Source organism: Kogia breviceps, chromosome 5 (genome assembly GCF_026419965.1).
Source record: "Kogia breviceps isolate mKogBre1 chromosome 5, mKogBre1 haplotype 1, whole genome shotgun sequence".
NCBI lineage: Eukaryota > Metazoa > Chordata > Mammalia > Artiodactyla > Physeteridae > Kogia > Kogia breviceps.
In genome coordinates, this window is record NC_081314.1 from 1,259,098 (window position 1) to 1,272,071 (window position 12,974).

Sequence of the window (12,974 nt, forward strand, 5' to 3'; positions counted from 1 at the left end):
GCGCGTCCGGAGCCTGTGCTCCGCAACGGGAGGGGCCACAGCAGTGAGAGGCCCGCGTACCGCAAAAAAAAAAAAAAGGTATGTGTGACTCCACAGCCGTATTTCACCAGGACCCTCCACAATCTCAAGAGTTTTGCCTCTGCAGTTCCCCTATAGTCCATCCCACATATGTTTCTACTCCCAGTACTGAAGTTCAGATTCCCTTTTCTTTCGTACACAATGATTTTTAAAACTACCTAATTGGTCTCTCTACCACCCCACTCTTCTTCCTCAATCTGTATTCCACAGGCTACCCAATTATCATGTTAGACCAGAAGAGGCATCGCAGAAAGCATATGGAATCTGAGATGAGTATATATCACAATTCAAAACTTAACTTCCTATGTAACCTAAGCAAGTTAATTAACCTCTTCACACCTCAATGTATTTATCTATAAAATGAAAATAATTTTACCTTCCTTATGGAGTATTATATTAAATTAGATTTCACAGGTAAAGTGCCAAGATGAAGCACCTGTACATAGTAGACCTTCCATATATCTTAATTTCCTTCCTTTCGATAAACAAAAATAGGTGATTCCTGCTTGCCTGTGGGATACAATCAGAACTTGTTATCCTGGTGGACAGGGCTCTTGGCCCTGGGCCCAAACTCTGTTTTCAGTCTCATTTCCCTCTACTATGTCATTTCCCCAAAATTCTTACAGTTCTTACTGTTCCCTCATCCTGGATTCCATTTTTCCTACTTTTCTGCCAACTGACGTTATCTCTTAGGACCCTATTTAGAAACCATTTTCTTTTTTTTCTTTTTTTTTCAGTTTGGAATATGGCATTTGACTTTATTCTTGACAACGTTCAGGTGGTTTTCCAACAATCTTGTGGAAGCACATTAAAGTCACAGAAATACTACCAGGCAGCCTGGTGCCCTTCACTTGCTGTGCCATAAGTGCTTGTGAGGTATTTGCAAAGTGCGTGATAGTAATGCTCTGAGTTTTCTAATTTTAAATTTCCTTCAGCCACCTGTTTTGTACATATATTTTCAGTAAGTGCCAAATATGTCAGTATTGCATGTAAATAATTGTGGTGGGGTTTTGTTTGGTTTGGTTTGGTTTGGCTTGGTTGGTTGGTTGGTTTTTTGGCTGCACCCAATGGCTTGCAGGATCTTAGTTCCCCAACCAGGGATTGAGCCTGGGCCCACAGCAGTGAAAGCACCGAGTCCTAACCACTTGACAACCAGAGAATTCCCTTTTTTTTTTTTTTTTTCTTATAATTGTGTTAATTCTTTTACTGTAGCATAGATTCTATTTACAAAATGTTTGTTTATGAAGTTTTATGGATGTTTACAGTCAAGTGTAGAAACGCTTTTCTTAAAATCTTCTCTAAATACTCCCTTCACTTCCCAAAGTGAATAAATCTCCCTTCTCCCTTGTTCCCACATGACATCGCAGGTTCCAGCTGGATTAGGAGAGTGAGGTGTTATTTATGTTTCATTCCCTAACACAATGCCTTGAAGTAGGAAAACGGCTAAAAACAGAGGGCTTGAGACAGATAATCCTGGATTTGGATTTGATTATGCCATTTACTAACTGGAGTTACCTCCCTATGACTCAATTATGTCCTCTATAAAATTGGGGTGACGAGTGTCTCTATTTAATAAGGTTGATGTGAAAATTAAATAAGAAAATGTATATAAAGTGCTTTAGTAAGAAGTCTGATATATGGGCTGTGTTCAGCAGATCAGTAAATATTTGTTTTGATGAATATCAATCCTAAATCTGTCACTCAGTTGTGAGACTTTTCATCACTAACAAGGCAAATCTTAATTTATAGCTCAAAGGTCTGTGAGAATTAAATGGGAAATGTGTTAAAATATATAACATTTTCCATGCCACATAATAGGACCTTTATAGAGGCCCTTATTTTCTCACTCTTACTCTTTTCTTTAAGCAATTCACGTGTGTGCTTTTTGGTTTACTAAGGATTTAAATGAAGGCGACAGGATGACACAAGGACTATTTGGGGACTTGAATATATGAAAATATAGTAATCACACAGTTTTAAATAAAATTCCAAAAGTAAATTATTAAAAGTCTAGTTTATTGTTTTTCTTACAAAGTTCTCACTCTCCCTGCTATTTTTGTGTGTCCCTATCTCTTCTCCAAGCTCTCTTAGATGGTCTGCTTGACCTAATTCCTCAATGTCTGTACTTTTTGATGCCTGAAAGTCACCTAAATCACCTAAAGATCATCTATATGATTTTAATTTAGATTAAAATTGTCAGTCACGTGGATTATTCATGAGTTACTGATAGAATCCTACCTTCCTGGGCAGAAAACCCATGATCCACCATCCCTGGCTAAAGCAGATTTCTTTCAAAGTAACCACATAGTGCAGCAGGAAGAGCTTTCAACTGGGAGCTAAGACACCTGATTCCTGGTGTCAGTCCCACTACTATCACCTGTGTGACCCGGGGCAGGTAGTCTCACCTCTCTGGCTGTCAGTTCTCCCTTTATAAAATGGTCTCTGCTGAGTCCTATGATCCCACATGCTGTAATACATCTTTCAAAACTTGAATGATTCAGATAATCAACAGAAACTTCACCTGTTAGGAGAGAGATTTTGGAGCAACTGTTTTATATTATAATTTCACCCTGATTTCACTTAGAGGCTTATAGTGAAGAAACAAAAAGTTCATTATGCTCAAGGTCAGTTAGTCTGAATCAATTATCACAGCAGATTATTTGTGCTAATGTGTTTACATGGCATGATCTCTCCTTCTGAAGCATTTCTGAGGTTTTGAAAACCGCTTTTCATTTTCAAATAAAAAAGCTCCCAGCCACCTACACTCAGGGATACAGCAATAATGGTTTGGCACTATTCCTGACAGCATATGCTAATTCATAGGCTTTTAAATGGAAAGAAAGCAGAGACTACGAAATGAGTAGTTTTATGTTTTCTGAATCTACCATTTTTTCTCATGCAATAAACTTTCACATACAATTCAGTCCCTCAATATCCTATTTTATTTTCAAAAAAGAATACGTTCCAATATGACCTTCTGATGCACTTGTAACTATCATCAGGTATTATATAGGGCTGTTAAAATAAAAATAGATAAATTTTAAACAATAATACCGGTGTCCCCTGCTTTTCGAAAATTCACTTTTATTCCACTTCGCTTTTACGAAAGACCTACATTAGAACCAGTTTTCGCTAACTGAAAGAAATCCAAAGAGGATTTTTGCTTTAAATAAGAAAGGCAAAAAGTGAAAATAACATTCAGTTTTCGTTTTGCAGCAAGCCTTTATAGAAGCAGCGCACACCCAGAGCTGCGAGAATCGCAGCACTCAGCTCCTTCTCTGGAAAATATACTCAGCATCTCGGCATCCAGCCGCCATAGATTTGAACTGTGTCTGTGAGCATCTGTGCTGTATCTCAGTTAATTTTGTGCATCTATTGGCAAGATGTGTCCTAGGGTAATTGCTTCTTCACTTTACGCCATTTCAGCTTATGTAAATTTTCACCCGAACACTCTACTTTCAGATAGCAAGGGAAACCTGTATTTTTAAAAATTGATCTTACGTTTTGTGCTTTAGAAAGTTAAGATAAATAAGGTCCTATTGTATAGCACAGAGAACTATATTCAATATCCTGATAAACCATAATGGAAAAGAAATTTTAAAAGAATGTGTATATATGTATAACTGAATCACTTTTCTGTACAGCAGAAATTAACACAACATTGTAAATCAACTGTACTTCCAAAAAAAAAAAAAGTTAAGATATGGAATCTAAAAACCCTACAAAGTCAATGCTGCAGATTCATTCATTCATGCACACATTTATTCACTCAACAAATATTTTTTGAAGAGCTGTGATGTGCCAGCCACTGTTAGAGATAGCAGTAGCAGAAAAAATAAAGATCAACAAGGAAATGTTCCCTTCCCTTGAGGAGATTACATTCTATGTGGATTTGACAGAAATGACTCATAGTTCCAGTCTCCACAGGAAAATAGGCAGTTGTAGGACTTTGCAAAACGTGTATATGCATATGTATTTCTGTGCTTCTTTGCATAAAACGTTGTATTCGTTTCCTAGGGCAGCTGTAACAAGTTGGGTAGCTTAAACAACAGAAATCTATTGACTCACATTTCTGGAGGCCAGAAATCCAAAAATCAAGGCGTCAGCAGGGTCATGTTCCTCTGAGGCTCTAGAGGAGGATTCTGTCTTGGTTCATGACAGTATAACTCCAAATGCTGTCTCCTTCTTCACATGTCCATTTTCCCTATGTGACTCTATGTCCAAATTTCTCTTTTCTTAAAAGGACACCAGTTATTGGGATTAAGGCTCACTCTAATCCAGTATGACTTCATCCTAATTTGAGTACATCTGCAAAGATGTTATTTCCAAATAAGGTCATATTCAAAGGTCATGGGTGGATATGAATTTTGGAGGGGATGCTATTCAACCCAGTACAAAAATCAAGATAAATTAAACCAAATATTAACAGTCTTTCCTATTATCTCCTTCTTATAATTAATTTTCTCTTAGGATTTTATTGCTTTTTATTTTAGTCCATTTTTTAAATTGTTTTGCGGTACGCGGGCCTCTCACTGCTGTGGCCTCTCCCATTGCGGACCACAGGCTCCGAACGCGCAGGCTCAGCGGCCATGGCTCACGGGCCCAGCCGCTCCGCGGCACGTCGGATCTTCCCGGACCAGGGCACGAACCCGTGTCCCCTGCATCGGCAGGCGGACTCTCAACCACTGCGCCACCAGGGAAGCCCTGAAATTGTTTTTGAACTTTTAGAGTGGTTTGTAAACCTGCGGGCTGAACTGTAGTTTGTGACTCAAGATCTATAGTATTTCTTTGTTTTTGTTTTTCTTTCCTGAAGTGGAATTCTTTATTTGAACTCAGTGTTTACATTGACATCTTGTTGGACTCAAATGTTTACAGTAGTTTTTCCAGTAAAATTAGTGAGGAGAATCTGACTCATTACAGACCCTGGCCACTTTGAGAGTGCTATAAATTTGTGCCTGCCTAGGATCAGAGGATCCTTTTCCTTTCTAATAATTAAAAATATTTATATTTCTTGTTGTAAGTGCCATTGTCTATACTTTTAAAATGTGAATGCAAAATAAGCTGTACCGCAATGGGGACTCTCATTCTAACCAACCAAACTGTTACGGCAAAATTTTGAGACAGTACAGCTTCTCTCCTCTCTCCTGACCTAAAAATAGCACAAACCCCCAAAGCAGAACAAACCCAATCAGACTACCTAACTGAACCCTGAGGCTGATTACTATCAGAGGCATCAGCCTACCCTTGTATTCTAGATTTCTTTCTAGTGATATTTTCCACTCTCTGCCTCTTCTACTACCTAATCAACTTCCATGAGCAAAATCATCAAACAATCTAAAAATATAAAACTCAAAATCCTCCCTCCAGGGCTTCCCCCCTGGTGGCGCAGTGGTTAAGAATCCGCCTGCCAATGCAGAGGACACGGGTTCGAGCCCTAGTCTGGGAAGATCCCACATGCCGTGCTGCAACTAAGCCCACGTGCCACAACTACTGAGCCCATGCGCCACAACCACTGAAGCCTGTGTGCCTAGAGCCCGTGCACCGCAACGAAGAGTAGCCCCCACTCGCCGCAACTAAAAGAAAGCCTGCGTGCAGCGATGAGAACCCAATGCAGCCAAAAATTAAAAAAAAAAAAAAAAAAAAAATCCTCCCTCCCATCCACTTACAGAGAAAAGAATTGTTTGGTATGTAGCCTTTCAAACCTTTTTCTATGCCTATAGTATACAGGTGTGCTTGTGTCTGTGTATTTTTTATTCCTATACATGTGTAATTTTCTGGGTTGATTTCTGGTGTTTTACTGCAAGAAAACTAGATTATACCATACATATTACTTTGTAACTTAAAATGTATTGAAATTATTTTACCCAGGCACAACTCATAGTTTCACCTCATTCTTTCAAGATAGTTTTCCAGTATATTACTGTACCATAATTCATTTAACTACTTTCTGAATGATGGACATTTAGGGTATTTCTACTTTACAACAGTGCTGAAATAGACATTACTATGGGTTGAATATCTGGTGGTGCAATTGACTCACAGAAATAGGATTGCTGGTAAGTATATGTAGTTTTTATTTTATAGTCAAATACAATCAAAATACACTTGAAAGATGGCATTTTTTTTTCTTTTTCTTGGTTTTTCATTTGTTTTGATGGAGGGCAATGTGAGATGCTAAAAATGATCAAGTGTTTTTACTTACACCTTTTTTTGATTATCAGTGAAATTGCATATCTTTTTGTATGTTTATTCTCCATTTATATTTCTTCCTTTAATTGCTTTGCTCACTTCCTATTTCCACTTTCCTGCTGGGATGTTTATCTTATTGATTTTGGAGAAAGTCTCCATATTATGGCTATTAAACTTGGTTTTATGCACACTACAAAGATTGTCTCCCAAGCTGCCATTTGTCTTTTACCATTGCTTTCAGCATATATTTCTACACAGATATTTTTAATTTTTCTGCAATCAAATCTATCCATCTTGTACTTTGTCATTTCGGATTTTCATTCCTGATTTGGAAAGGTCTTCTTCACTCAGGATTTTAAAAGAATTATTAAGACTCAAAAATCATTTTTGCATATAACATGAAAAGGGGTCTAACTTAATTTTGTAATGAATAGCCAATAATATGTAAGAGCTCACTTGAATCCTCATTTTGAAATGCTATCTTCATGATATACTATGTCTGGTTTCTTGACTCTGCTTGATTGATCAAATCTTGCCATCAACACCCTGTCTTAATTAGGTAGCTTCATATTATATTTGCAAAATCACCTCATTAGTCTGTTTCCAAATTTCTTGGTTATCCATAAGCATTTACTCTTGCAAGTAAATCTTAGAAGAAACTATCCAAGTTCTAAAATAAAATTCCATTGGTATTCCATTGAAATTTTTATTAAAATTGTATTAAACGAATAAAGTAAAAGAAAATTGCCATATTTACAATATAGAGTTTTCCCATATGGAAACATTGTTTCTTTTGTCTCCTATTTATTTCCAACTTTTTTTTTCAGGCCTCCATTTCCCTCACTCCACCTACGTTAGGTGCTTTTATTCCATATTCTCACAATACTTCAGCCTGGGTCTACTGTAGCACAAATCACAGGGAAATGCAATGTTTATCAGCTTCAGTATTTCTGCATTCTATGGGCTCTTTTTTTTTTTTTTTTTTTGCGGTATGCGGGCCTCTCACTGTTGTGGCCTCTCCCGTTGCGGAGCACAGGCTCCGGACGCGCAGGCCTAGCGGCCATGGCTCACGGGCTCAGTTGCTCCGCGGCATGTGGGATCTTCCCGGACCAGGGCACGAACCCGTGTCTCCCGCATCGGCAGGCGGATTCTCAACCACTGCGCCACCAGGGAAGCCCTCTATGGGCTCTTAAGATATGAGAGCCTCTTCATTCCATTGCTATAGACCTACCAGCTAATCAAGTCCTAGTATATAACAGTGGTTCAGTTCGTCTGTTCTCCTAACTTCTAATCTCTCTCCATTTTAGTCCTCCTTCCATATCCTAAAAGAGGTGGAAAATCCTATTGATTTTACTCAAATTCTGTCATCTCCCTCCCTGAATCTCTATTACTGCTTCGTTAGTTCAAGCTCCATTTTCTCTCACTTAGAGCAATGTTTCTCTAACTTAATAGACAAAAGAGAAAAAATTATATAAACCTCATTGTCAAATCAAATTTTATGATTTTGCTTAAAGACATACAAACAAAATTTGGTGTAAACACCTTACACTTGTACTTCTTATACAAATCTAAAACCAAAACAACTTATACATTAAATACTTTCATAACCAGTACAATTAAAATAACTGAATTAGCTTAAAATGACAGTACCGTTTTCCTGAAACTAACCTTCCAATTTTGAATTAAGAGTATAAAGTGTGCTCAGATCTATTTCTATATAATCTCTGTGTTTTTACTTCTATGACTCTCAATCATAGTCTTTTGAATGTTTCACAAAATAATTTTGATAACTCAGCACTCTGTGTGCTATTTCAGAATAATCAGACTTCATAGGTAGCTAAACTCTGGCACTATGCAGCTCTCAGATGCCAATTTTAATGAGCTGTCATTTGATAACTCAGTAAAGCTTGTTTTTTCATTTGAAGGTGAGGTTAGCAGGGGGGAGCTATTGAAATCTGCAATATTTGGATGTATAAAATCAGATGCAAAAAAATCGCATTTGCTTTTGCTTTTATATTAACTGCTCATCAGTGATGCAAGTTGGTACATATAAAAATATGGTTATGCTGTTGATCCTACAGTGAAAGTTCTTTTAAAAACATATGCCAATACTGCTGGGTGCTGATAACTTAGTTTTCTCATCTCATCTTTTTTAAACTAGCATACTCCATAGGGCTTTGTTTATATAGCATACCATGCCAAAGAGAAAACTTACGAACAACTTTTAAAGTACTGATTAGGGATGTTTCTTCTTCTTGCAATAAAGTATAATGTAAGGAGGTCAGCTTTCAGGTTAACTAGCTCTCAGAATAAAGAAGGCTGTACTTAAAATTCACATTATTAAATTACAGTCAAATTTTCTGATTAAATAATGTCTTGGTAAATTTTGTTTTAAAAAAGAAACAGAAGTTTCTGACTTTTTCTCAGGATGGAAAGCTTTTAGGTTTGCCCTTAAACTCATGATTTATTTCTCAGAAAGCAAGGCTTTAAAACTGTTGATCTTTCCTTGATTCTTAAGATCAATTTCAAATGCCACCCCTACATGAAATCTCTCTATCAGAGGTGGTCATTCCTTGAACACCTTTGAGCTTGGTTCCTAGCTCAAAGATGAAATTTTTACTTTCTACCTGTCTTTCCCACCCAACCATCTGTGAGGTCTTTGAATGCATCCAGTGCAAGCTTAGAAACTTGCAGATAATATTCAGAAAATGTTTAATGAATGATGAATAAAAAAATAAATGAAAGCACTCCTCCTTTACCAAAGGCATTCAAACAATGCTCTCCTAATGAACTTAAGTATTTTCCCTCTGTCTCTTGCTTCAGTCAACTTCACACAAGTGAAGTTGGTCAAGTTCTGCCTCAGCAGAAGGGCAAACTGATCTTTATGGTGTAAGTTTTCCAAGTGTATGGCCCTTTAGGGTGCAAGGCCCTAAATTTAGGTCCCCAGGTCCCTTTATGGATAAACAGAATTGAAGCCTACTCCATAGGGAATAACTGGGAAAGACTAGTGCAATGTCTCACACATCCTAGACTACATTTTTTTCTTGGTCCCGAAATTCAATGGGTGTGGCATGAAGCCACCTGAACGAAGCTCATGATACATCCTCCCTTAAAATTTCCCTAAGCAGATGAGAATACAAACTGTTCTTTAATGTGGGACCCTGGTCCTAGGCTTTCTCTAGCTACTCTTAGGTCCAGATACAAAATGCCCATGGAAAATAGGGTGACCAGCCGTCTTGGTTTCCCTGGGACTGAGAGGCTTCCTGGGATGCAGGAATTTCAGTGCTAAAACTGGCACAGTCACAGGCAAACTGGGAAGGGTGATCGTCCTACATTGACAGAACATTAAGAGCCCTCACGCCCATTCCCCTGGTGGAAAGACACATTTAAGCCAAGCCAGTGAGTAATTCCAGGCTTTACAGATGGTGGGCACACGGATAAAACGTGTCTGTTAAGCACCCCTCCCCTCCCCTTCTCTTTCTGGGCTACAGCATTTCTTTAGTTACAGCAATGGGTCTTGAATCTCACCACGCAACAGAATCACCTAGAGGGCTTCTTAAAATACAGGCCGCTGAACCCCACCGCTAGCGTTTCTAATTTGGTAGGCCTGGGGTAGGACTCAAAAATCGCATTTCTTTTTTTTTTTTTTTTTTTTTTTTTAAAGAAGATGTTGGAGGTAGGAGTTTATTTATTTATTAATTTTTGCTGTGTTGGGTCTTCGTTGCTGCGCGAGGGATTTCTCTAGCTGCGGCGAGCGGGGGCCACTCTTCATCGCGGTGCGCGGGTCTCTCTCCGTCGCGGCCTCTTGTTGCGGAGCACAGGCTCCAGACGCGCAGGCTCAGCGGCCATGGCTCACGGGCCCAGCCGCTCCGCGGCACGTGGGATCTTCCCGGACCGGGGCTCGAACCCTTGTCCCCTGCATCGGCAGGCGGACTCTCAACCAGTGCGCCACCAGGGAAGCCCCAAAAATCGCATTTCTTATAAGTTATCAGGTGATGCAGATAATGCTGGTCTGGGGATCTAGCTTTTAGCACCACTGCTCTAAGGTTGGCATATTACTGTCTTCTTCTGAAACTAACATGTAATCAAAGCGTCAACTGAAAGTATGAAGGCATGAATCTACAATATAAAGTACAGACTATCATAAGAAGTAGTCTTCATTTCTTAAGCAGTTCTCAGTGGTTGAGTACAATTTAAAAACAAAATTTTAATACTTCTAAATATAATATAAAAGTTTTGCAGGGATGTGAGGGCATTCTCTATTACTGGGTTTACTTTAGTGACTGTGATTTCTCTGTGGAAAAGTAAGCACACTGTACCACACAGTGCTGGTGACATTTGGTTCCTCTTCTGTGTGCTCAAACCTACAGTCAAAATCTTCTTTGTATTTAATTTGCACCATAGTTTCACAGGTGTCACTCTCTCTGGCATACTAAACAGGAAAAAAAAATGCATTTTGATAACACATTCTGCATTTCTTGCAACCTACGAAAGCTTTTTAATATAAATGAACATGTTACAAAAATAGAAAAGCAATTCCAGAGTGTAACTATGCATTCGATTTTATGCCCATACTCTACCCATCTCCTGCCGGCCACAGTACACAAATTTTGCCTTGAACTGTGGAAATATGTCCCTTTATCCTCAAAGATAGGTTTCTGACTGCCCTCATTTAGATGCAGTATTTGACCTAGGAGACACTAAGCTACAGAGCTCTGATGACAGAATTTCAATCCCATATCTGTAAAAGGTTTCTATGGAATTGGGTTTGAAAGAGAAAAACTTTACCATTTTGATGAATAAAATGAACTACTAGGGCTTCCCTGGTGGCGCAGTGGTTGAGAGTCCGCCTGCCGATGCAGGAGACACGGGTTCGTGCCCTGGTCCGGGAGGATCCCACGTGCCGCGGAGCAACTAAGCCCGTGAGCCGTGGCCGCTGAGCCTGCGCGTCCGGAGCCTGTGCTCCGCAACGGGAGAGGCCACAACAGTGAGAGGCCCGCATACCGCAAAAAAAAAAAAAAAAAAAAAAAAAAATGAACTACTAAATGGTCCATCTCAGACACTAGTTTTCAATAATAACCATTTTGTTTTTGTCCCCAGCGTCCCAGTGGTGCCCTGGCCATTCCCCTGTGTGCATTCCAGGGGACCGTGTCTCTCCAAGCCCCAACCGGGAAAACCCTATCTCTTTCTACCTATGAGGTGAGCACAGAAGGACAAAAAATAACCCCAGCCTCTAAGAAAATAGAAGTCTATCGATCCAAAAGTGTTGGCCATGAACCAAACCCAGAAGATTCTCCCTCCACATTTGAGGACACCAGCGTGAAAATACACTTGGAGGTTCTTGAAATTTGTGATAATGAAGAGGCCTTGGACACGGTGTCAATTATTAGCAACATCAGCCAGTCCTCCGCACAGGTCAGATCTCCTTCCCTACGCTACTCACGGAAAGAGAACAGATTTGTTTCGTGCGATTTAGGGGAAACAGCCTCCTATTCTCTCTTTTTACCCACAAGTAATCCTGATGGTGATATCAACATCTCCATTCCAGACACTGTTGAAGCACACAGGCAGAACAGTAAAAGGCAAAGCCAAGAGAGGGACGGCTACCAGGAGGAAATCCAGTTGTTAAACAAAGCTTATAGGAAAAGAGAAGAAGAAAGCAAGGATAACTAGTGATCATCGGGCCTCATAAAGGCAAGAATGGCTCTGCCACTTCAAACTACTAAACTAACACCTTTGTTCTGAGGCTATTTGATTTCCTTTGCTATTTGTTGGTTTACATAAGCTTTACAGACAATTATTTTTAGCGCAAACAGCTGGGAACTAGTGCAAACACTTGAGCGCTTTTGAAGTGTTACTTATAGATCACACACCGTGCCAATTATAAGATTCTGTTTCTTATCTGATTTCTAAAAACCTTTTCTAAATCAAACCTTGGTCTTGTTTACTAATGTGTCCGCCTGTTTGTCAACCTCAGAGTAAACAGAAAATTGTATAAGCTCAATGAATATACTGTTCTCATGCATGTGTTTCTACCCATAAAGTTGGCCTTTAGAGCAAGGGGAAAAATATTTTGGGAATGGAAGAAATGTAGCAAAACTCTGAGTTGTATTTGAAGAGGCTTACCTAAATGTGGCTAGCAAAGCAAGCTTATTATTAGTTACTGCTTTAGCTTTACACGGATGTCTAGGAAATATACTCCTGTATAAAACGGCAAATTAGCTTCCAGCTTTGAAACATGCATGTCCCTAGTCTGTAAACAGTTGTTCCCTTCATTTCTATAAAACACAAATTGTTTACTGAATTTTTTTTCTTACTCTCTTAAATATGAGGGTTTTCCTTTCACCTTTTCAGTATGTTGACTGCTCTTAAAACAGATACATTTGTATGTTAGAAGTAGAACTGGAAGTAGCTCTTAAACATATTGGAAAAGTTTGTAGATGTATACTTATCATTTCTAGAATTCTTTTGTTTATTTGAACAGAAACTAGGGAAGAACACCGTAAGATTAAATTCTGTGAGGTGCACCCAAGTAGACTAAAAAACTTCTGGGCAGAGCAGAGGAAAAATTCTCTAAGTCCAAACAAAAGCATCTGTTTCTAAAGAGGCAGATATGGCAAACCTTCTTTACCACTCTGGAAGCACAGAAAATTTTAGTTCACATATTATTATTCTAAGTTTAGATGCTTTTTCATTTCCTTCCCAAA

General features: G+C 38.9%; 1 protein-coding gene across 1 annotated transcript in view; it reads left to right on the forward strand.

Annotated features, from left to right (window-relative positions):
- Positions 1-12,549, forward strand: part of GPR149 (G protein-coupled receptor 149) — a 70,526-nt gene extending 57,977 nt beyond the window's left edge. Inside the window, exon 4 of the mRNA XM_059063641.2 lies at positions 11,368-12,549. Within this exon, the coding sequence (XP_058919624.1) occupies positions 11,368-11,940 (573 nt within the window). The 3' untranslated portion in view covers positions 11,941-12,549. The remainder of the gene's footprint in view (positions 1-11,367) is intronic.
- Positions 12,550-12,974: the final 425 nt, after the last annotated feature.